Source organism: Haliotis rufescens, unplaced genomic scaffold, assembly GCF_023055435.1.
Source record: "Haliotis rufescens isolate VD_foot unplaced genomic scaffold, xgHalRufe1.0.p SCAF_9, whole genome shotgun sequence".
Lineage (NCBI taxonomy): Eukaryota > Metazoa > Mollusca > Gastropoda > Lepetellida > Haliotidae > Haliotis > Haliotis rufescens.
In genome coordinates, this window is record NW_025964383.1 from 39,533,812 (window position 1) to 39,560,963 (window position 27,152).

The 27,152-nt window shown below is 41.1% G+C and overlaps 1 protein-coding gene across 1 annotated transcript in view; it reads left to right on the forward strand.

The window, feature by feature from the left end:
* Positions 1–3,547: 3,547 nt before the first annotated feature.
* Positions 3,548–27,152, forward strand: part of LOC124139572 (inositol 1,4,5-trisphosphate receptor type 3-like) — a 186,154-nt gene continuing 162,549 nt past the window's right edge. Inside the window, exon 1 of the mRNA XM_048390658.1 lies at positions 3,548–3,821. Coding sequence (XP_048246615.1) covers positions 3,739–3,821 — 83 coding nt within the window. The 5' untranslated portion in view covers positions 3,548–3,738. The remainder of the gene's footprint in view (positions 3,822–27,152) is intronic.

The following is a 27,152-nucleotide window of genomic DNA, read 5'->3' on the forward strand; positions in this document are numbered from 1 at the left end:
AGGCGCTCCATTTAATAACCTTAGGGCAAAATATTTTTAAAATTAAAAAAATGAAGGACTATTTCATTTTATTTCAATCAATCTGTCTCAAAATTTAAGTCTCATTTTCCAGGCAATATGTAGACTGACTGAAAATTTCAGTCAATTGTACATTGCTCGAGTGAAATCAGTCAATATACAATCTGACAGGATTTTAGTCAATATACATATTGCCTGATTATAGAAATTGGCTGTAACATATACATCATGTTGTTGCGGCGTAATACCTAGACCATGTATTGATTTCATTCAAATCGTGCTTTGCTTGCGGAAAGTGCAGTAGTGAGTGAGTGGGTGAGTTGGGTTTAACGCCGCTTTTAACAGTATTCCAGTTATATCGCGGCGTGTCAGCTTAATGTGGGAGGAAAGCCCGAAGTGATGCAGGTCTTAGACGTTTACCACTTCGGTGAAACCCACGAGAACGGGTATGGTGCTGACAAACCTAGAAACATAATCGTGGCGAACCGGGATTCGAACCGACAATCATAGGTTTCTGGCGCGTCGAAGGGACGCAACTCTGCACAGCGAATCGCGGCGCCTTAGACGACAGGGCCACCCGTTCCCCCTAGAAAGTGCAGTAGGATAGCTTGGTGTTTAAAGCAGCCACCAGTCAACAGACGTTCGATTCCCAGTTCTTAGCAATCTCATTTAAATCAGATCTCTACCGCTAAACAAAGATCCGAGGACATCAAATTACGGGTCACGTCAGAACGACCTTTCATACGACCAATCAGAGCGTCGCTTATGAGACCTGGAAAGTGACAGAAGAAATGTGTTTTCTAATCATGCAACCTCGTAAAGGTTAACTTGGGGAATTCCGAACGACTGTTACGGGCTGTACGACTGATTCCGTCAAATACATCCCTCGATTCAATGGGATAAACATTCGAATATCAAACGTGAATAACTGGATTGACTGGCCCAGCCATTTACAGATCGCCGTCATATAGCTTGAATATTGCTAAGAGCGGCGATGAACAACAAACTAAACAGAATCTAACATTCTATTCCGATCAACATCATAGCTTAATGTCGGAAGTGACGTCACTATCTCCATCTGGCCTATCACTAACTTAGCAAAGGATTTCTCTCGCTCATGAGAGTTGTTTGACTGGATGTTTATTTCAGCGTCGTAACATTCGAATCGGGTTGAAAATGGTATGGATCACAATGGTATCAATGGTATTTAACACAATGGAAATAAATCAACAAACTCATGCGTACTGAATGATAATATGTCCAAGACAAACTCTTCAGCGTGTATTCGAGAATATGATAATACACTTATGGGCACACTCGAGCTACTTTATATGTTGATGTAACTTCGCCTCATTAAGTGATGGGGGGCACGGGTGGCCCAGTCGTCTAAGGCGCCGCGGTTCGTCTAAGGTTTCCTTGGGCATGCCAGAAACCTATGATTGTGGGTTCGAATCCCGGTTCGCCCCGATTATGTTTCTAGGTTTGTCAGCTCCATACCATAGCTCGTGGGTTTCACCGAAGTGGTAAACGTCTGACACCTGCATCACTTCGGGCTTTCCTCCCACATTAAGCTGACCCGCCGCGATATAACTGGAATACTGTTCAAAGCGGCGTTAAACCCAACTCACTCACTCAATTAGATATACTAAATTCGTGTAACCCCAGTCGTCACTAAGGAAATATTGATCGGCCAGTGGTGGCCTTTTAATTAACTCGTGTTGCGAGTCATTGTGCCGCCCCCTCAGAACTTCACACTGCGTGGTGGCCTTGCAAAACCCCCACTCATGCGTGTTATTATCAAGCGTCAATCACCCGTGAAAACATCCTGTTTCACTCCAACCAAATGTATAAATATGTCGATGCATTCCATCAATGACTATTCAGAACTTTCCGCATTCATGGTAAGTCGTTGTAAGCAAATATAAAAAGTTACACTTACTCGTACCTACATTGTACACAAAAACATATATTGTCACGTTGGTTCTTTTGACCGCTGAGCTTTGGCAAGTCACAAATGTTACTCCCCAAGCCTGAATGGTGTGGACCGCATATGTTTTAACGTGCCTTACTTTTGTAGTCAAGGGAGGTAACTGGTGACAGGACTAAGATTGGGATAGTGATCCGGCAAAGCCCGTTACGGTTCAGGGGATTTAATGTACACGCTCTCCGTGCCGATTGAGAGGTCATGTGACTGACACCATGACAACATAATGCCGTCTGCGAGGGGCTGATCCCCTCGCCCATGTGTGTGTACCGGTCCCCTCGCAACTAACAATAGTCCTCGCGTTCTTGTTATAGACGATAATATTGTTGTGAGAAAACTATTACATTATAGATAAGTACTCAGTGAGCATCTGAGCAATCGTCGTTTCATAAAAAGGAAAACGTTCTAACGTGTTTTTTATGAAGAACATATGTCACTAAAAGGTATTTGTAGAACCATGTATCGCAGTATCATATAATAAAAGAAGGGTAGCCACGAAGACGGGTAATGATTCTCAAAAGAGCAAACATAAATAATAATAATAATAACAACAACAACAACAACAACGCCATCATCTTCATCATCATCATCATCATCATCATCATCATCAGTCATAACTACACTTTTATAACAAACAGTCTAATATAGATCAATGACGTTTCCTTTCAATGTCCGCATTGTCATGTGTCTAATCCAGAACATAATCTAACGAACATAATTCGAATAATCTGAATTCGAGAAAAGCTGACTGTCGACAGAAGTCTATCGTATCAATAAGGATTCTATAGGGGCTAACATTTACATCGCCCTATAGATATATGGAGTGAAAGGTTCATTTGAGTTTGAAATGATATTCCATGGGCATTCCGGGTAATAATAAAGACCCCAGCAACCTATGCTGGCCGTGGATCGGGTGGTCAGGCTCGCTGACTTGGTTCATGCATGTCATCGTATCCCAATTGCGTGGATCGATGCTCATGATGTCAATCACCAAATTGTCTGGTCCAGGATTGAGTATATTCAGACCGTCGTCATATAGCTGTAATATTGCGGAATCCGGCTTCAAACAACAAGTAAACAATCAATATAATTTCATAGATTCGTAGATTCGTAGTTCATACCGGATCTATAAAGGTGTTTCTAGTGCACATTAAAGCTTGTCGTATCACATGAATATTGAAACTTCGATTAGCATGATCACAACGATCTTAAATATTGCAATCAACCGATGTCTTGATCTTTAAAAGGCACACAGAAGTAAACATTTATGGTGTTCAAGGATAACATGGTGTCGTGAACATAGGGACATTACTTATTTATCTTGGTCTTCGATGCTCTATTAAAATAAGTCACGTCTCAATGTTTCACAAATATCGATAAGAAAACAACAATAAACGAGAGTGATTTTCAGATATCGATCGCTAAAGAGCAACGTCTGAGTACGTCGGTAATAATTTATGAGTATAGTTAGTTGTCACACCAATACGATCCCTCCAAGCGTGAGCGCCTGACGTTCTGTTTTCATACATTCACGGGTAGTCAGAACGAGCGCATGCTTGTTGTATCGACAACAAATATAGCATTAAGGAAATCCTTCACAATGCGCTTAACTGAACTCTGCTAGCCAGTTAGCCTACCCCAACGCAGGAGTAAGGGTGTTGGTTTTATTTTGATTTTGTTACGGAGTATATGCATTCAGCAAGAGCGTCTCGAGACAAGCGAGATATTTTAGCATCATGGACGATACGTTAAGTATCGGTGACACCGTATGTCTCTATTCGGAGGAGTCCCTCGGATTTGTTTACTCTTCACAAACAAGGTAAGCTTTCACGATATTTGGAACTGTCATTGAACTACGCATATCTGTGAACGAATAGTTTATCAGTGTTGTCAATAACACCACTTACTGTAAAGAAAATATGTGTGTGTACGTACAATGTAAATGTTTTTTTTCCAGTACAAATGGACACGAAGACGGTTATGTAATGCATGTTACCTTGCATAATAGGCGACTGTGTTGATGTTTACGAATAATTTTTCTTGACTACCAAAAAACTTCTTATGTCATGAATACTAATATTTCTTTCAAACGATCACACGATGAAGCATCAGTATTCTAATTGAAGGCGTTTATTCTTATATTTCTAAATCTCGGAATATTAATAAAATATGATTGAAGTGATGGTTAAACGTTTACACATTGTGACCTCAATTCAAACGTTGATATCTACTTTGAGGAGAAACGCACCGTGTTTAAGCTTGGATGTTATTGCTCTTTTATGAACTCTGTTTGAGATGAAACACGAGGGCTTGTAACGCAAACATTAGCAGCAAGATATATATGGTCACTAACAGGGTCATAGTACTATATAAAGGGATCCTTGATGAACTAGGATAGGAATAATGTTGAAATGGGGTGTCACGTAACAATACATACAATATGTATGCTATCATTTGGAAAATAGTAGGTTTGTTTTTTATTCAAATACTTATAATTTTTTTTTTCAGTTTACTGTCAATGTAAGGAAAAATGACAGAATAGACGATCGATATTAACAGGTTCCGTGTTTTATAAGGGAGAACATTTGTATTAGTTTACGTTATGATTATCCCTGATGATGATGATGATGATGATGAGGATGATAATCATTATCATGCTTGTGTAGACTTATCAATAATATTAATAATCACGCATTTATTAAGATTATCAAAAATAATTAGAATAATGAGCACGAAAGGAGCATATATATGTACATGTAAGAACAACAAAAGGACAACCAAAATAATAAGTTAATAATAATGTTGCCACTGATCTCTGACCTCTCCGTTGTACTGGTTTGGTCGTCACTGTACATGGAGATCGATAAGGGGTCTAATCGTCGCTTTTCACTGTGGACAGCTTCATCTCTACTATTAACAAAGACTGCCGACAACACGATCCACCGCTAGCCGTCCATACAGTAAATACGAGTGTTACCTAGTCTTTGTTGTATAACTGCTGCAGCGCCTTAATGTCTTTACTTGAACAACATCGATGTGGGGATTCCGAGTGAGACTTTGAGGTATACGTGTTGCGCCATCTATTGTCGCTGGCGAAATATAAAAGTCAAGTCTAACATGTTTTTTTTATAAATGTAATAATGATCATCATAATCAACATGACCATCATAATCAACAACGTCATCTCCAAGTTTGTTTTAATTTGCTCTGACGAATGCCGACAATAGTTGCAGTGACATAATACGTCGCCGATAATATCTGCCATGAGTGAGTGAGTGAGTATGGTTTAACGCCGCTTTTAGCAATATTCCAGCAATATCACGGCGGGGGACACCAGAAATGGGCTTCACACATTGTACCCATGTCGGGAATCGAACCCGGGTCTTCGGCGTGACGAGCGAACGCTTTAACCACTAGGCTACCCGACCGCCCCTATCTGCAATGAACGTCATATAGCTGGAATGTTGCTGATTGCGGCGTTGAACAACAGAACTCAAATTAATATTGTTTGTTGTTTAATGCCGCATACGACAGTAGCCTGTAAATAATCGAGTCAGTCAGACAAACCTGTGACTGATATTAGGAGAAGCGTCCAACGTAATCTGGCGACTATGACACCTCTTGTCAAGTTACCAAGTCTGACCACACGATTCAATTAGTCACCAATGCCGTGAAGATTCCGGGGTAGAATAGGTCTTTAGCAACCCATACTTGCCGTAAAAGGCGACTATGTTTGTCGTAAAAGGCGACTAACGGGATCGGGTGGTCAGGCTCGCTGACTTGGTTGACACACGTCATCGATTCCAATTGCAATTATTTTACAGACCGCCATCACATAGCTGGAATATTGCTGAGGGCGGCGTTAAACAACAAACAAACAAAAACAATTAGTCACCACATACGATAAGAATAGTTGATAGGTTGCTATCCTAACCCGGCACCACCACGTGGTTCGTTGACAAATATGCAGCAGAAGCCAGGTGTGGCTGATCCTCGACTATTGACACAGGATCAATACGTCTTTTTGAGGTATTAACTATATTTTGTACGCCTGTGCCGAACGTTATATCACACAAGGGTCAAAGCGGCTGGGTCGATCCCTTAAGACTTTGGTGTTTAACAGAATGGATGCTGGCCTTTAATGGTGTCTTATGTTTGGTTGGCGCATCTAGTTTTCATTGGAAGACAGATGTGACCAGAGCCTATATTGTGTTAACTCTACTATTCATTTTTAGCTATATTTGTTTTGGTGACGTAAATCCTACACTCGTGCCGTTTATGGAATGACCGCTCGATGGCAACGTAAAATTGTTCTGGGTCATCTCGCACTCTATAGACAAGAACGATTGTCTGGTCCATCCCTTCATCGTCTTCACGCCGAGGTCTTAATGCATCCAATGAATATAAACTAGCACTGAAGAGCTTCATTAATAGCCAATATCGCAAACACGTCACGAAGCGATTACAATATTTCTTTAAACACGATATGACTTCATATTTGATTAGTTTCCTGAATTTTCAAATTATACTTTTTTGAAGATAATTTTCGAGGGTAATTTCCAGATATAGGTAGAAAAACACGTCTTTGGCATCTCTTTTGTTAGGACTTGGACTTGTATCCATGGTGATGCAATTACGTAATTGCAATTTGGATGGAATCTGATATCCCTTAAACAGAATGCATGGCTTGTCACGATTTAGCGTTGTTCATTTTGTATGCGGATGGTGTTAGCACGTCTTCAGTTCCCATTCCCTAAGGATCTCTTGGCACTAAGTGTCTTTGATTCATATTCAAAACTACGACGAACGTTTTGTTGTAATTGATGGGGGTTCTTTGTGTTTATTGTAAAGTTATATTGTCAGAATTGGACTGCAACAAATATTTTTAACCGACGTCTTTGTGCTTTCTTTGTGCCCGTGTCATTCCTGAAAATATATATGTCTGTGACATATAGTAACTGTCGCATGTCATAACTACATATGTGGTGTAGCGGATAGAGCGTCTGCCCGGAGACCGGAAGGTCGGTGGTCCGATCCCCAGATCGTACCAAAAGATGGTACTTGTTGTTAATGTGCCTGGCGCTCGGCATTAGGGGTATAAACAAGGCCTGGTCTGCTCGGAGTCGGTGATATCTTTGGCCAGGTTCACACAGTGCCAATTATGGCTCCCGTTTTGGATCAGACCGCGCTACGACACGAAATTGAAAAAGTCGGATTGCTATCCTGAATGATCTGGAATGTCCTATCATTGTCTGAACGCAGTCGTATACGTTCGTGACAGAGTTTTACTGATCGGGAAAGGTCCAGAGAGGTCGGCCAAGCACTCCCGTAACATTCTTGAAACTCAGCAGATTTTGCCTAGTCGGATTACAATCGTGACTATGTCGTGGAAGATTCTGCTGTATCGGATCAAAATCGTAACAATGTCCTGTGTTGTCAGGGCGGTGTCCTGTGGATCGGGACGCTGTCGTGGTGAACGGGCATGAATTGTTCATTGCCGTTTCTTGTCGATTGAGTCCAGATTGCGTGCAGATCTTGCCGAATGCGAACCGTCTTTGTCGGTTCACTGTCCGGTCACTATCTGATCTCTGTCGGATCGCATTCGGGAGAATCGGGACGCTGTCAGGACAGATTCGGTCGTTTTTTTACCATGCGGAAGATACAAATCGGATCAGATTCGGATTGAGAACGGAAGAATCGGGACGAACTCGGCTGGAAACGGCTGAATCGGGATGCTACCTGAACAATATCTGATTGTTTGTGAATTTCCCGCCACAATCACAGGATCTTGATCAGACTTTTGACAAATTTTAATCGGGAATGGTCCTATCTAGGACGGCAGTAAAAACCCTGAATGTGTGACTGAGCCCCGAGTGGGCTGGCACTGTAAAAACGGCAAACGATAAGTTAGGACTAGTACAAGCCGATTTACACACATGCATGCACGTCGCTGTGAGCGCAATAAACCCCGTTTCATGTCATCTGATCTCACCTCTGTCAAACTGGCAGTCTTAAAAATATATATCAGCTAATTCAAAGCTTTTTTAAACCCTCTACTAAGTCAGATTAAATGTATTTGTTTTCATGAAATTATGATGTGTAAATATGATTGCTGCATAGTAAACACATTTTTCTTAGGATTTTGGTTCGAGACACAGCAAACGTGACACAGCAAACCTGAGTTTGACATGACTGTTAAACATTTTACACATTTGTCAATTCCAGATCGAGAATAGCAAGAAGCCCCGACACTTAAAGGGTCAACATTATGATATTACACAGTACACACATGTGCGTGACAGCTCGCCGTTTCCGGTTTAGGAATTTTAAGATATACGGTATCACATTCCGGCGTGCACGGGCAGAAAACAGACATGTGTCCTCTACCTGTAATCAGGCACACAGGTAGTCTACGTGTGGGTTTTTCTAGCCAAGTTAGGTTAAGACAGCCTACAGTTTGCTGAGTCAGAACTTCTGAGGAAATTGACGGCATTAGAAACATGTCAGCTCAGGTTGCATGCGCGGGTACAACTTTAATAAAAAAAAGGATTTAAACGAAGACTGTCTGAAAAGTGGTAGGGTGGGTGTGGGGTTCGTTGTGGATATGTGTGTGTGCTCTTAATAGAATAGGAATGGAACTAGTTAATGAAACAATGAACGTCTGTCAACTTTGTTTGTTTGCCGCACTCAGCAATATTCCAGCTATATGACGGCGGTCTGTAAATAATCGAAACTGGACCAGACAATCCTTTTACGGCAAGCATGGGTTGCTGAAGACCTGTTCTACCCCGGATCTTCACGGTGTCAACTGAAAGGTAGTTAATTATCATGTGTGTTGATAAGATGTCACACCATATGATTTTGGTAAATCAAGTCATAACGCCTTTAAATAGTGAGTGAGTGAGTGAGTGAGTATGGCTTTACGCGGCTTTTAGCAATATTCCAGCAATATCATTGCGGTGAACACCAGAAATGGGCTTCACACATTGTACCCATTTAAATAGTGAGTGAATATAGTTATATGCCTGTTTTGTCTGCTTTTGACTGATTTTTGTGTAAATCGCAGTTATTCTACTGCATCATTTATATTCGTTTCTTGAAGAGAGCATGCACGCGACGATGAAAATGTCCGTGATAATATTTTGTTTTGAGTGAGTGAACTTTATTGAATGCAGTCAGCAAATAATACACCCAATCACAGCGTTCTGTAAATAAGGAGGCTTAGGCAGGCCATCCAGGGCTGGTTATCTTCAGAAATCAATATCCAGTTCATCCAGCGCACACATTTTAACCACTCGATCCTCGTTTGTTGGCTCGTACGAGTAGCATCTTGTCTAGGTCCTACATCACTTCAAGTTTTTATCTCTCATCAAGCTGACACGCCGTGATAACTGAAATACGGTTCAAACCCACCCACTCACTTTTGTTTGTTTGTTGTTTAACGCCGCACTCAGAAATATTCCATTTGAATGACTGCGGTCTGTAAATAAACGAGACTGGGCCAGACAATCCAGTGATTGATATCATGAGCATCGATCCACGCAATTGGGATACGATGACATGACGGGTCTCGCCTCTTACGACAAGCATAGTCGCCTCTTACGACAAGCATAGTCGCCTCTTACGAGAAGCATAGTCGGCTCTTACGGCAAGCATGGGCTGCTGAAGACCAATTCTACCCCGGATCTTCACGGGTCTCGCCTCTTACGACAAGCAGAGCCGCCTCTTACGACAAGCATAGTCGCCTCTCACGGCAAGCATGGGTTGCTGAAGACCTATTCTAGCCCGGATCTTCACGGGCCCGCCTCTTACGACAAGCATAGTCGCCTCTTACGAGAAGCATAGTCGGCTCTTGCGGAAAGCATGGGTTGTTGAAGACCAATTCTACCCCGGGTCTTTACAGGTCTCGCCTCTTACGACAAGCATAGTCGCCTCTCACGGCAAGCATGGGTTGCTGAAGACCTATTATAGCCCGGATCTTCACGGGTACTCACTTACTAAGGAACAAACGAAAAGGGCTGGAGACCATCGCTGGCCCAGAATCCCCAAAAGAGCTTTTTTGTTACGTAGACCAGATTGATCAGTACAATTGTAATATGTGCTTTGAGTGGGAAAGCGGTCAACAATACTAGGCAACATGCTAACGCATCGGTACAACGCAGTAATGGAATAGGATTAGGCCATGCCATTCGGATTAACTAGTTTTATCTAGCTTATCCTATGACAAGCCAGTCGGTCGGTCGTATGAAACCTCCAGTGTTCGCCGTATGGCGGCCAGGTCAATGTAGGGTTTGGGAGGTCATGACGTGTTATACAAATACATTATTGAAGAACTGACTTCAATATTTTGTTGCGTTTATGATGCAAAACATACCGAAGTCACATTAAGCATGTTGAAGTCAATTCTGATAATCTCTTGAATACGTCAACAATAATAACTTCCATGGGCGGATACAGCTTTTTTGAAAAGGGTGGGGTGGGGGTGGTGCACAATTAAGATCTATTTATTGTCTTTGGTGGTAATTTATACAGAGATAAAGATTTTTTTGAAATAAAAAAAAGGGGGGGGGGGGGGGGGGGGGGGGTGTACCCCCGCACCCCCACCCCCTCTCTGTATCCGCCCATGACTTCACTGTCAGCTTATTTATCAATAATAAAAAGACAACAACACAGTATCAGTGTGATAATGCAACACAAGCCCCGCCCATTATATTATCAGCCAATCAGAAAACGGTAGTCCGTTTGTGGGAGTGGCCTATTTCATTCGATTTATATATTGGTCAATCACTTGCAATTTATATGTAAACTGATGAAAATCACAACTGACCATGTGCTTATTTTCTTATCAACCATTCAGGTATTCAAGAAATATTATGCTTACCATATTTAATATACAGATTGATATAAATATTGTATAAGTACTCGTGAAGATCAGGGTTAGAATAGGTCTTCAGAAACTCATGCTTGTCGTAAGAGGCGACTAACGGGATCGGTAGGTCAGGCTCGCTGACTTGGTTGATGCATGTAATCGAATCCCAATTGCGTGGATCGATGCTCATGATGTCAATCACTGGAATCTCTGGCCCAGACTTGATTATTTACAGACCGCCGTCATTATAGCTAGAATATTGCTGAGAGCGGCCTTAAACAACAAACAAGAGTTCTAATCCTACACCATGTGGATATTGTGACAAGTTACTTTCCATGTTTGAGTAACTTTGTGTGCAGATACGTTTGGTTTCTGCCCAGGAATGTATAGGCGTTATCACATGACAGGGAACATCGACATGCCTCGACAGTCAGCCATTGTTTCCTGGTTTGCGCATTTTCATGGTAACCGATACATGTTGTTCCCGCACGCCGGCGCAATGTGGACATAGCATTACACCACTGCCTCAATCTAATATTGCACATCACGCGAACGGACTTTTGTCTTGTTTGTTAGTCTGTCATACAGACGCTGAAACAAATATATCCAATACAGCCCATGCAATTCTATAATATTTAGTCTACATAAATGCAGTATCGGGAAAATGAAGAGAGTCTCTGGGCTCCGTTCTATTATATTTCATAACCATAATTTAACAATTGTTTTTATCCGTAAAGTTCATTTCAGAGACGAGACGTTAGTCTATTTGTTTGCAAACGAACTATTCTGAAATCAGAGCAGAGTTGCTATGGAAGCCTTTACATGTTGATTTGCATAAATATACAGATATGCTTCTACAACTGCGACAGTGAGGTGCCTGACAATATATCTTTATGCACCAAAGTGACCGTATCCCTAGCTCTCCGTTGGGCTTTAATGTCTGAGCGTGGTGCTGTAAATTTATGTAAGGATGCAAACGCAAACAGAAATAATTGTTTGTGTTTTAGGATATTTTCTCAATGACATTTGACCATTTTACGACATATTTTTTTTTAATTGAGAAGGCAGATATGTGCGAACTAGAAGTAATGTGACGAATCGTTGAATGTCCAACTGAAGAGGACACTGGCGATGGCCGATTTCTCGTCGCGGGTGAATGGACGACAATAAACAGCATTCATTGATCCTTAGTATCGAATGAAAACAAATGGCGGACCACGTGAAGTGGTTCCCTCCCATAACGTAGACCTCCAAAATGCAGACCTCCCAAAAAGCAGTTAAAATTAGCTCACTAATTAATTGGGCCATGCTGGTCACACCTAATTAATGAATGGACTGGTCTACTCCCCTGCTATGAGGGATTATCAATATGTTGAGACAATGAGCAGTAGAGGACAACAACAACATTGTCTTAAAAAAACTTCTCCTTTCTTCAATCTGCTCCCGGTACATCACAAATCTTATTCAAACATTACCTTTAAACAAGTTGTGGGATTTGTTTAAGAATATACCAAATGTTCTCAATCACTAATACTTCCTTCTCTTGTGTATGGTATAACATATAAATATATTTGAACATGAGCTTCAACCTCGTCCAATTAAGCTAAAATTGTGAACTCTACCCAGCTTTCTTTCTTGTTACATGGGTGATACCATTTTACTGAAGGGTACAGGGTACTAAATACTGATGCAACCAGCCATAACGAGTGTTGTTTTAACGGGTCTGCGTTTTGGCAGGTCCACGTTTTGGGAGGATACCCGTTGAAGTTTATTTGTGTAGTGACGCTGCTCTTGACAAACCAACGTCAGCAGAAGAGTAAGATGTTGTATTCTGTATCGCTCTACAACTTTCGAGATGTATACACCGCCACCCTTTGGCTAAAGAGACATTGCTTACTGCGCAACTCTACCGTGTAACCAGTTTATTGAGACAGTTGACAATTTTAAAAAAAAATCTCACCGTCAGACTGGTTTGGTTGAGGTGAGATGGGGTTTAACGTCGCGTCCAAGAATATTGCCCCTTGAGATATCATGCCGATGTTAAACATGAATACCCAACTCAGGAACAGCCGACCATCCTTGTTTTAGGCCCTTAATGCCGAGCGCCAGGCAGGGTAGCAACAAGTACCATCTTTTAACGTCTTTTGGTATGATACTACCGGGGATCGAACTCCCGACCTTCCCCTCCGGGCGGACGCTCTACCACGGAGGCGGCCCAGACCGGTTTAGAGTCGTAATTATATTTTGATAATCGAAATGCACAATAATTTACAATTTCATATGGTTAAACAATATCGTATTAAATGCTCATCATGCACTAAATATAAAAACTTGCAAAACATTATAGAATAGTACGTACGTTAAAAACTGTAATGACTTTAGGCACTCGTTGCAAGAAAGACTAGTCCGAATACAACGGAGAGCGACAACATTCAAGAAGCTACACTTAGAAATCACTACTTACAGTGATACTTCCTTCGTAGTACAATGTTTTAAAGTTGGAAAAGTATTGATTTTGCAGCCTATTCGATCTGTGCCAACGGAATAGTAGCATGAATAGTTCTCGCCATTCCACTTAATCTTAAAGGGAGTCGTCGAGCGTTCATTTCTAGCACTGCTTGATCCCAAAACGAGGCTTGCGTTGTCGTACTACTTTGATCGTCACTGTTTTTCTATGCATGAGTTTTAACTGTAACTTTATAACTGGTGTGTGCAGAAATGGAATTCCAGTGTCATGTGTTACTTAAGATATTCCAGCCTTTACGCATGGTTCGATAGCTTCCTTTAACTCCGATAAGCTCCTGAAGACTTGATGCTCATGATGTCAATCACTGGATTGTCTGATCCAGACTCGATTATTTACAGACCGCCGTCATATAGCTGGAATATTGCTGAGTGCGGCATTAAACAACAAACAAACAAATTCTGAACACTTATTTACGAGATATGAACGATAACGACATGCATTGTTCTTTACAAAAAAAACTAGAGGTCTTTTTGGAGCAATCAGGGCGAGAAATACATTATTTGTAACGCTATCCTGTAACGCTATTCTGTAACGCTATCCTGTAACGCTATTCTGTAACTGTGACAGAAGTATATAATTATACATTTACTACACACGTTAACCCAGCATGCTAACCCCTAGTTGCGCGTCAAATTATGGGCTGCGTTGTTCCGGCAAGAAAGGTATGGTCTCCTGGACCGAATATGGTTAATAATGAGATATTTGGTCCACTATTTCATGTTTATGCAGGGATGCGTGTGGGTGTATGAATGAAATATTGTTTTGTGTAATCAGAAGAAAGGCGACACTTGACGACGGTGTGCATTCCTTTGAAATTTCAGATAGCCAAAGCTAAAGGATTATAGTTTTATCGAAAAACAGTTGCACAACCGCACCCCGATCAGGTACAATGTGGGTGTTAGCTTTATCTGGCGGCAGGGTGGAGTACAATAAAAGTAATATACTTTATACTCAAGTATTATTAGAACATAGAACATAGCTTACTTGCGTCATACTACAACATACAACATTAATTATATCAAAATATGTTACTCATACGCACGCACGCACGCACGCACACATATACATTAACACAGACACACTGACTTATACACATAGACTCGCGCACACACGCGCGCACACGCACACGCACATACATGATGATATGTAAATGTCCGACTTTAATCGTAACTAATCGGTTATTATTGAAGGATGTACGGGTTAGAATATAGATCCCCAGCAATGTTGTTACATGCAACTAACATGATCGGGTGGTCAGACTTGGTTGATGCATGTCATCGTATCCAGATTGCGTGGACCGATGCTCGTGATGTTAATCATGGGATTGTCTGGTCCAGACTCGATTATTTACAGATCGCCGCCATGTAGTTGGAATATTGCAAAGTACAGCATTAAACAACAAACAAACTAAACCGTATGTTTATATCTTGTAGTTCCTACTGCAAGAACTAAACAGTGCAAGTCACGCTGACAGCTGAACTTGTCCCCCTCAGTGAAACGTCTGCATGTAGGGGTCTGTCTTCATAGTTTTTTAAGTGTTTCAAGTGTATTGTGGGCACTTGTCTGCCTGAAGACTCGTCATTGCTCGTAAAATCCCACCTCAGCCGTCCCGGGTAAGAGGGGAGGTTATGAGCTACAACTGACCTTCTCTCCTGCCCCGAGATATCAGTTTCTATTTACAAAATGGGGCGGTCGGGTAGCCTAGTGGTTAAAGCGTTCGCTCGTCACGCCGAATACCCGGGTTCGAATCCCGACATGGGTACGATGTGTGAAGCCCATTTCTGCTGTCCCCCGCCGTGATATTGCTGGAATATTGCTAAAAGCGGCGTAAAACCATACTCACTCACTCACTCACTATTTACAACATTGTATTCTACACCACACAAGATTACGTTTTATCTTCCTGTTTTATGACTTTGCTATCGCTTTTAGATGGGCTTTTATTGACTTCTTGGTGCTTATTTGTAGTTATTTCTGCCATTTGCCTCGGCGATATTGTTCTTAATGTCTTGGAGATCGTTTTATCGTTACTCGTCAGAGAATCTCGCTTTCTGATTGGCTCGAATGGTCACCTCTAACATGACGTCATAATGTTTGGTGTGACGTCACAATGTCGTTTAGGTTGTTGATTTATGTAGGCACGTGGTGTCGATGGGGTCTTGGGGTATTTGCGTCATACAAAGTGACTTAGATGGGGATCAATTGGACAGTATGGTCACTGGTTGTCTCCGTTACAAAGGACCTGGCTGTTTTTGTGTATCATCGTACCCCGACCGCGTTGGTCAATGCTCACATAATAGGCTAAGGTTTGCCTGTCACAGACCCAGATACACTCGTTGGGCCGCTGTTATATTGTACCCTCAATGTTCAACCACGACACCTTGTGTTTGTCGGTAGCACAGACTTGCTCCATCTATAAATAATCTTTTCTTCACTATGTTGCAAGATTTATTTGCCGGTCGTGATCATATTTACAATCCCATCGGCCGCTGGAGGCGACACGCGTCGCCCAATGGGCTAAAGCGCTGCTAATAATTTTTGTTTCCGATCTGCCAGTATCCACTGGTTCTGGCTTCGAATCCCAGATCCACTGTGTTATCATTCCTGGTCTGTCAGCCCCGTGTGCGTACCTATGGGTTTCGCCAAAGTGGTAAACGGCTTACTCTGGCGTCACTTTGAGGAGTGCTTGCAAATCAAAGCTTATACTTAGCTGATAATGTATACATACTGTTATAACGACAAGGAACGCACGCGGTCGTTGTGCATTGTCATGTACCTTCGTCATGCTGTGAGAAAAGGCACGGTACAACAACTCCTTATATATTCTCCGGGAGTTTATTTTTGACAGAGAGGCTCTTGTTCATTTTTTCCATCTAAAGTTTGACAAAGCGGTTTTTTTAATGATTCGTATATTAAAGGCTGGTGGGTATTCAAGGCATGTGTTTGTTCAAGGCATGTGTTTGTTCAAGTCATTTGTTTGTTCAAGTCATGTGTTTGTTCAAGGCATGTGTTAAGGCGGTCGTTAATCCAAGGTCGGATTTTTTAACAGAGAGAGAGAGAGAGAGAAAATATTTTATTAGGATGTCACGTGCAAATAACATATACAATATAAACAATTATCATCGTTATTGCATCCAGCCTTTGCAGGCTTATGAGACATCGTATGTACATTAAAACATGTATAAAAGTATCCAAGTAAAACATTGTACCATCATCTTTTCGTATTCCAGCAGCCAAGGAACTGTCAATTTTGTTGGACTCCATATTTTAACGTTATATGTGCATATTAAGATCGCAAGTTACCAAAAGGCTGACTATTTTTAGTACAAAATAATAAGAAAAATAACCATCCAAACACCTATTTATGTGTATGTTAACACCAGTATGATTAAACCACTTGACCACTTTAAGACAGGCGATTATCTTAGGTTGGGGTATATGCGTTAATGCTAGGTTGGCATTTATTGAAGGATTTACGGCAGCTTGTTTGCGATATAACCTGCGTGTCTCGTCCATTTCTGCCGCACAGTATACGCTATCAACATTCTTTCCCGAATACTTATGAAAATAATCTTCCTACAACGAGCATATTTGAAAACAATGATCCCGGGATTGTGTCCTAAGTCCATATGGACACGACACGAACCTGACAGAGAAATATATCCTCATCAAAGGTAGCAGGGCTAATTACAGGTAGACAGGTGTATCGTGTTACCTTGAGCGTTAACTGGGACTCCGGGGGTAAGTAGGTAGAGATCGGGTAGATGGTAGTTCTAACCCAGTTCTATTGACAAAACGCGATTGGGGGCAAGCCAGGTCACGACAGATCGGGTTTCTTGTCTTGTCATTCAGAATGTGGCTGCAGTGATAGTGTGTCCGTGCTTGCATGCTGGGTGTTGCGGAACATTCGTTGTTTAAAACATTTTTCGTTAAAGACAGGCGTTTGTGTGAGTGAGTGAGTGAGTATGGTTTTACGCCGCTTTTAGCAATATTCCAGCAATATCACGGCGGGGGACGCCAGAAATGGGCTTCACACATTGTACCCATGTCGGGAATCGAACCCGGGTCTTCGGCTTGACGAGCGAACGCTTTAACCACTAGGCTACCCGACCGCCCGACAGGTGTTTGAAATAATTCCAGCTGATTTTCTGTCCCCAGAACCCACTTGTAGTAAGAGACGACTGGATGAGTATTGGATGGACACAATGTGTGACACAGATGAATATGTGGTTGGATTCCCCGCTACTTGACAATCTCATTAAAATCAGATCTTAGTTCTCGCTACCGCTAAACAAACATCTGAGGACATCCCATTAGGGGTCAGGTCAGAAGGACCTTTCATCCGACCAATAAGAGCGTCGCTTACCAGATCATGAAAATGACAGTCGGAATGTGGTTTCCAATAATGCAACCTCGAAAACTTTAACACGGGGTATTCCGGACGATAGTTACGGCCTTAACGACTGAATTCAGACATCTAGAGCATATATTAGCCATTCAAGAATGTTCTTTTGTTCAGGTTTCACATTTTTAATCGAGAATTTGTCAAAATATGTATTAGTGCCGTAAAGCACGAGAAAGCTGCCTTCTGATTGGCTAATGCAGACTTCTTGTCAGTCATTCAAATGGTCGGTTTGAGTTCGCGCAAGGTGTCCTCAGATCTTTGTTTAGCGGTAGCGAGAACTAAGATCTGATTTTAATGAGATTGCGCTACTTGATTATTTACAGGCCACTGTTATATAGCTCGACAATTGCTGATTGCGGCGTAAAACAACATCATCTCACTCTTTTACCATTAACCGACCACCGAGATGACCATGTCTTTATGTTCCTAAAGGCCCCGTTTGGATCCGGGTTAGAATAGGTTTTCAGCAACCCACACTTGCCCTGAAAAACAACTATATGTCTGGACCAGACAATCCGGTGACTGACATCATTAGCATTGATCCACGCAATTGGGATACGATGACATGCATCAACTAAGTCAGCGAGTCTGACACCCGAGACCGTTAGTCGCCTCTTATGACACGTATAGTCACCTTTTACGCCAAACACGGGTTGCTGAAGACCTATTCTACCCCGGATCTTCACATGTCGCGTGTCCCATTGAGAAAGGAGCTTAATAGATTAACTGTTAGTTATACTAGACATCACGCGTTTGTTTTTATATGAATGCACGCGGTGCTTACATGTGTACCGTGGAGTGTGCAGATTATGATCTGTCGGATTTGAACCGCTCTGTCTCAGTCCAGGAAGTTGACCTTGCTGTTATGCAGATGAAGACAGGAAAAGCGCCTGGGGCTGACGGTATACCGGTAGAAGTACTACGAAATCCTCATTGTATTAACTTACTTCACCATATCATTAAGTATTGTTTTGAACATTCAGTGTCGCCGTCTCAGTGGGGAGCAGGACTAATAACTCCTATTCCTAAGGACAAAAGTACCCCGTCAGATCCTTTGTCTTACAGGGGCATTACTCTCATATCAATACCCTGTAAAGTCTACACGTGTATACTGAACTGTAGGATACAGAAGTGGTTGGAGTCAAATAATATTCTTGTGGAAGAGCAAAATGGTTTTAGACCTAAGAGAAACTGCACTGATCACTTATATGCACTTTATAATATTGTTAATAACCGTAAAGCCTCTAAACGATCTACGTATGTCTGTTTTGTTGATATTAAGAAGGCGTTTGATAGGGTTAATCGCAATTGCCTTTGGTACAAGCTTATGTCTGTTGGTATTCATGGTAAAATGCTACAAGCTGTACAAGCCTTATATATGGACGTAAAGTGTGCAGTTAAGCTCAATGGTTTTATCACTGAATCTTTTAATGTTACCTTGGGCGTTAAACAAGGATGCAAGTTATCGCCAACGTTATTTTCCGTTTATATTAATGATTTGGTGTTAGACATGAATAAGTTAAACTGTGGCATACCTATTGAAAGTTCTGTGTTATCAGTTTTGTTGTATGCTGATGATATAGCCTTGTTAGCTGAAGACGAAGACTCGTTACAGAAAATGTTAAATGTTTTAAATATATGGTGTCATAAATGGCGTTTGGATATTAATTCAGACAAAACCAAAATCATGCATTTCAGAAACAAATCTGTGGCTAGATCTGAGCGAGTATTTGTATGCGGCAAATCTATTATTGATTATGAAAGCTCTTACAAATATCTTGGTTTAACTTTTAATGAGCATTTAGATATGCACAAAACAGTCCAGGTACTGTGTAAATCGGCTAGCAGAGCTCTTTCTGCGTTGTATTCAAAGTTTAAACACGCGGGTGGCATGTCTTACGAAGTATTTAACAAGCTTTATAAAGCTCTTGTAGAACCTGTTCTATTTTATGGTGCTGGCATTTGGGGTTTGAATAAGTATAAGGAAGTAGAAATAATTCAAAATAAGGCTTGTCGTTTGTTTCTAGGCGTAAGAAAAAATGCCCCAGTTACTGCTATGAGGGGGGACATGGGCTGGTGTTCTGTGAAAGTGTCACAGCACGTTGAATGCTTTAGATTATATTTTAGAATTCAGAATATGCAGGCCCATCATCTCCCTCTTATCATTCATAATTGGTCCAAAATCCGATCACAATCCTGGGATAAAAAAATCGTAAACATTTTAGCTCACTATAATTTGTCAAATTTACCTTATTGTGGATACAGCATTAAACAGTGTGTTGACCGTGTAAAGTGTTTCTTAACTGCTGAAGATTGTGATATGTGGTATACTGCGCTATGGAATGACAAGAATAATCCAAATGGCAATAAATTACGCACATACAGAATGTACAAATCATCACCTACTGCTGAGCCTTATTTATGTCATGTACGTTTTAGAGATCATCGAAGACTTTTAGCATCCTTTCGATGTGGTATTTTACCTTTACATGTTGAGACCGGCCGCTACGCCAAGCCACCTACCCCACTGTTGGATAGGACTTGTAAATATTGTCACGCCAATCCTACTAATGATCATGTAAATTATGTTGAAGATGAATGTCACTTTTTAATAGAATGTCCATTTTATGATGATTTAAGATACAACTTAGCTAAAGAAGCAACTTCTGTAGATAAAACATTTCATTATATGAGTAGTTTAGAAAAGTTTATTTTTATTATGAACGAAGAATCGCTCCAATGTATTTTAGCCAAATCAATTTACAACATGGTTAAAAGAAGGCAATTTCATTTTAAGCCAAGTATGTATGTATGACTTGTATGTATGTATGTATGTATGTATGTATGTATGTATGTATGTATGTATGTATGTATGTATGACGTGGTGTGTGGGCGGCGCAACGCTGTGGGGGGAGTTAAGGGGGAGCGCACTGTTTAACTAAGGACTTTCGAAGTCAGTTGCCCTGTATCCTGGCATACTGGTGCGCTCTTCACTGAAACCGCCCACGGCCGTGCTCCGCGCCTGCATCACGAGGTATGTATGTTTTATTCTGTTTCAACTGAATAGTTTTATGATTGATATGTTTTATAGTGTCTCGTAGGTCATATTTGGCCGGATGTTATATTTTACTGTTTTGTATATATCGTATTACGAAGTGTATATAACATGTGACACTTTAATAAACAATATTCTCTCTCTCTCTGTGTTGGGGCACAGCTAAGTTTTGTATATATCCCTTGTAGATCAGTTATAATTGTGATTGATCTTACTGATACGACGGTTGTCAAAAGCCTATATTTCAATCGATAACGGAGCTTTTAGCCAAGGGTAGTTTCTCTATCCATCCATACATGTGCTGAGTACAATGCAAACAATTAAAAAAATAGCCCCCACAGGAAATCCTGGTTCGACAAGATCCACAGTACCCCATTGCTTGTTGTGAGCGTGGTTATGTGACATGGCTGATTGTGTGTCATCGTAGCCCAGCGACGGGGAGTGGTGCTCGTGCTATCGACCACACGTTTGTCTGGCCCAGACTCGGATTATTTACAGGCCTTCGTGGTATAGTTGGAGTATTTTTTACTGCGACATTAAACAACACTCACCCATGAAAGAAAACCACCAGCACCTTATTCCGAAAGAGGATTAGAATATTTGATGCGTTTTCTGAACACCAGTGTTTCCCATCTCTTGTCGACCATAAATTTTCATTCCGGTTATAGAATTTGAAAAAGGGAAGTCTTAAATAAATTTGTTCCGCCGCTGTGAAATTTTATGCTTCTCTGCGATAAAAATAATCCATTTCAGTGTCATAAAATGACCCGGGTCAGCTTGACCTTTCTTCGGCAAAATTTTAATTCACCAAATTATATCAAAACGTATAAGTGGCCCCTTGGAAAAATATCTTTCTCCAGTCCGTATCGTCTTCCCCAGGCAAGAGTGCCACTAGCCTATATTAAGCCCAGTGGAAACTAGACTTTGATATAGTATTTTACAAAGATCACGTTAACAAATCAGATCTGACAATATCGTAAGATAAAGGCTTGTGGACACTCAGTAGGCAATTAAGCTCGGCATACATGCAATGGCATTGTAAAGTGTATTTTACAAATTATTTCACTTCTTAAGCTTAATTCATGAAATAAATTATACAGTTAGTCAAACAAATTAGACTCGATTGTGTACAGATCTCCTTGATGTAGCTGGGATATTGCTGAAAGCGGCGTAAAACAACACCTTGGACATCCTCGTTTATCTGTGACTATACAAGTGGGCGGTTATTGTTTTTCCAAGTGACGGTTGTCTGATTCTATGATGAATAGAAGGAATACTAAAGCTGTTATCGATGTTATTTCAGCTAACTATTTATTGAAACCCTACAAATCTCAATTTCCGATTTACTAACGAGCCTTGCGATGTCATGTAGTGCGTGGGTTAACATGCCATTCAGACGGAACGCTGTCTTCCATTGATAACCCATATGGTCTGTTTTTCGGAATATGAGTAAGCAATGTTGCCAGTAGTCTTTTCGTTTGAGAAAAGCTTCTTTTTTACATATGCAATTTCCTGTTCACCAATCATGAGTGAATGAGGAGACGGCATCAATAAAACAATTCTTGCTTTCTTTGAGCAATATTTTATTTTGTCCTAAAGTGGAGCAAACTTATTATTACCGAACCGGGTTATTTCTGAAGGCTCCAGCCCTCACAGCACTCGCTCTAATCCCGTCTTCCAATGACCAAAGACACCCGCTGGCCCCAGGTTAGAATTCCCCAGTATTCGAACTTAGACAAGTAAATATGATCCGGTTGTCACGGACGGTTGATTTGGTTGATAGTGTATCGTCGTACCTCGACTGCGTGAAACGCTGCTCATAATATATCAGTCACTAGTTGGTCAAGACCCAACCTGACTTGACAGACCGCCGTCACATAGTTGGGATAATGCGGAGTACGATGTTAAACAACAAACACACAAACAAACAACAAACAAACACACACACACAAACAAACAAACAAACAAACAAACAAACAAACAATATGTGCCTCAAAATACTACAGCGTTTTCTCCGTATTTTCATACAAAAAAACACACAAACACACAAACAAAAAAACAAAACAAAAACAAAACACAAACAAACACACAAACACACAAACAAACAAACAAACACCCAAACAAACACACACACACACAAACAAACACAAACAAACAAACAAACACAAACAAACAATATGTGCCTCAAAATACTACAGCGTTTTCTCAGTATTTTCAAACAAACACACAAACAAAACACACAAACAAACACAAACAAACAAACAAACACAAACAAACAAACACAAACAAACAAACACACACAAACAATATGTGCCTCAAAATACTACAGCGTTTTCTCAGTTTTTTTTCAAACAAACACAAACAAACGAACAAACAAACAAATGAACAAACAAACAAACAAACAAACAACGTGTGCCTCTAAATACTACATCGTTTTCTCAGTATTTTTCTATTCACTGACGGATATGTACAATCCATACCCTGAGTTTGTTTGAGTGATTCGCCTTGCCTACCGCTGACCCAGATTCTATCAGAGTTCACAATGGATTAACTACCTATTCATGGCGTTGTCAAATCCAGCTATAATCAAGCCTTGTCGGGGATTTGCCGCAGTTCTTAGGTTATGATTCATCTCCGATATCTACTGTCACTGTCATCAGCCCAGATCGAGGATACACATCATTAACAGCATTGAACGCCGTGAAAAGATGCCGCCATAATTGATCTGGTTATTGATTTGCTTCATTGTCGAAGTATAGATTATCTATATCCGGCACGATACCTCACAACATATATCGGGAATAAACATATAGATAGGTATATTCCGCCGGTTTAATGTGGAGTTTTATACCGAAACTAGAGTTTGTTTTGTTAAGTAATCATCGTTCAGTGATCAATTGAGTTAGTGAGTATGGTTTTAAGCCGCTTTTAGCAATGTTCCAGCAATATCACGGCGGGGGACACCAGAAATGGGCTTCACACATTGTACCCATGTGGGGAATCGAACCCGGGTTTTCAGCGTGACGAGCGAACGCTTTAACCACTAGGCTACCCCACCGCCCCTGATCATGACAAGGTGTGGGTTTGTATTTAGGTCATGCCTGTATCAATCCTCGATTATCAAGTTTGAGATATATCGACTCGATAATGAAATACCCATTCACCATCCAAGCTTTGCTTCGGAAATGACATCATCATTTCTCACGTCACTATCTTTGCTCAGAGTTTCTCTCATTCAAGCGTGTAATGTGACAAGAAGTTTAGTTATTAGAGACGTGTATTTCGAATACGGTCGAAAACGAAGCTATGATAGCTTTTTTGGTTTGGTTTGATTTGTTGTTTTACGCCGCACTCAGCAATATTCCAGCTATATGACGGCGGTCTGTAAATAATCGAGTCTGGACCAGACAGTCCAGTGATTGACATCATGAACATCGATCCACGCAATTGGAATCGATGACATGCATCAACCAAATCAGCCAGCCTGATCACCCGATCCCGATATAGTAGCCTCTTACGACAAGCATAGTCGCCTTTTACAAAGTATGGGCTGCTGAAGACATGTTCTACCCCGGATCTTCAAGGGTCACCTGACGGCGGTCTGTAAATAATCGAGTCTGGACCAGACAATCCAGTGATTGACATCATGAACATCGTCCCACGCAATTGGAATCGATGACATGCATCAACCAAGTCAGCGAACCTGACCACCCGATCCCGTTAGTCGCCTTTTACGACAAGAATAGTCGCCTTTTACGATAAGCATAGTCGCCTTTTACGACAAGCATGGGTTGCTGAAGACCTGTTCTACCCCGGATCTTCACGGGCAGCTATGATAGCAAATACGTTCAGGGTATTTATGGTAACGGCATGGATATTTAATCCACTAGGTAACCGGTGATAGTATTCAGCTTCTAATCTCATCTACATATAACTAATTAATGTAATCATAGTAAACAGTGGGTAACTTGGTCAGCGAGAAATCGATGAACTCAATTAGCTTCGATGTCTATGGGTGCAAATGACAGCTATCAATCCATAAACCAGGTGCAAACTTCTCTTCATCAGCATGGCGATAATGTGAGCGAGTGAAGGGCGATGCAGGGGTACAGATAGCCGAGTGAGTGAACATGGTTAAACTTAACGCTACGTACAATCGTATGTTAAAGTATCGAATATCTTTGAATGCGACGTTGTCGTTTCATATTTGGCATCAAAGTCACATATAGATTTGTCTGTCTGTCTGTCTGTCTGTTTAAAGACAGGTATGAACAGTATTAATTGTTTTAAGGAATTGTTTGTTTGTTTGTTTGTTTAACGCCGCACTCAGCAATATTCCAGCTTTTTGACGTCGGTCTGTAAATAATCGAGGCTGGACCAGGTCCTAGTGCTGAGTAAGACACGTGATGGTCCTGGTGCTTGGTAAGTAATGTGATGGTCTTAGTGCTTAGTAAGTAATGTGATGGTCCTACTGCTTAGTAAGTAATGGCATGGTCCTAGTGCTTAGTAAGTAATGTGATGGTCCTAGTGCTTGGTAAGTAATGTGATGGTCCTAGTGCTTGGTAAGTAATGTGATGGTCCTAGTGCTTAGTAAGTAATGTGATGATCCTAGTGCTTGGTAAGTAATGTGATGGTCCTAGTGCTGAGTAAGTAATGTGATGGTCCTAGTGCTTAGTAAGTAATGTGATGGTCCTAGTGCTTAGTAAGTAATGTGATGGTCCTAGTGCTTAGTAAGTAATGTGATGGTCCTTGTGCTTAGTAAGTAATGTGATGGTCCTAGTGCTTGGTAAGTAATGTGATGGTCCTAGTGCTTAGTAAGTAATGTGATGGTCCTAGTGCTTAGTAAGTAATGTGATGGTCCTAGTGCTGAGTAAGTAATGTGATGGTCCTAGTGCTCAGTAAGTAATGTGATGGTCCTAGTGCTTGGTAAGTAATGTGATGGTCCTAGTGCTTAGTAAGTAATGTGATGGTCCGTGTGCTTGGTAAGTAATGTGATGGTCCTAGTGCTTAGTAAGTAATGTGATGATCCTAGTGCTGAGTAAGTAATGTGATGGTCCTAGTGCTTAGTAAGTAATGTGATGGTCCTAGTGCTGAGTCAGACACGTGATGGTCCTAGTGCTCAGCAAGTAATGTGATGGTCCTAGAGCTTAGTACGTAATCTGATGGTCCTAGTGCTTAGTAAGTAATGTGATGGTCCTAGTGCTTAGTAAGTAATGTGATGGTCCTAGTGCTTGGTAAGTAATTTGATGGTCCTAGTGCTCAGTAAGTAATGTGATGATACTAGTGCTCAGTAAGTAATGTGATGGTCCTTGTGCTTAGAAAGTTATGTGATGGTCCTAGTGCTTAGTAAGTAATGTGATGGTCCTAGTGCTCAGTAAGTAATGTGATGGCCCTAGTGATTAGTAAGTAATGTGATGGTCCTAGTGCTCTGTAAGTAATGTGATGATTGTAGTGCTCAGTAAGTAATGTGATGGTCCTTGTGCTTAGTAAGTAATGTGATGGTCCTTGTACTGAGTAAGTAATGTGATGGTGCTAGTGCTTAGTAAGTAATGTGATGGTCCTAGTGCTCAGTAAGTAATGTGATGATCCTAGTGCTCAGTAAGTAATGTGATGGTCCTAGTGCTCTGTAAGTAATGTGATGGTCCTAGTGCTCAGTAAGTAATGATATGGTCCTAGTGCTCGGTAAGTAATGTGATGGTCCTAGTGCTTGGTAAGTAATGTGATGATCCTAGTGCTCAGTAAGTAATGTGATGGTCCTAGTGCTTAGTAAGTAATGTGATGGTCCTAGTGCTTGGTAAGTAATGTGATGGTCCTAGTGCTTGGTAAGTAATGTGATGGTCCTAGTGCTTGGTAAGTAATGTGATGGTCCTAGTGCTTGGTAAGTAATGTGATGGTCCTAGTGCTTAGTAAGTAATGTGATGGTCCTAGTGCTTAGTAAGTAATGTGATGGTCCTAGTGCTTGGTAAGTAATGTGATGGTCCTAGTGCTTAGTAAGTAATGTGATGATCCTAGTGCTCAGTAAGTAATGTGATGGTCCTAGTGCTTAGTAAGTAATGTGATGGTCCTAGTGCTTAGTAAGTAATGTGATGGTCCTAGTGCTGAGTAAGTATTGTGATGGTCCTAGTGCTTGGTAAGTAATGTGATGGTCCTAGTGCTTAGTAAGTAATGTGATGATCCTTGTGCTTAGTAAGTAATGTGATGGTCCTAGTGCTTGGTAAGTAATGTGATGGTCCTAGTGCTTGGTAAGTAATGTGATGGTCCTAGTGCTTGGTAAGTAATGTGATGGTCCTAGTG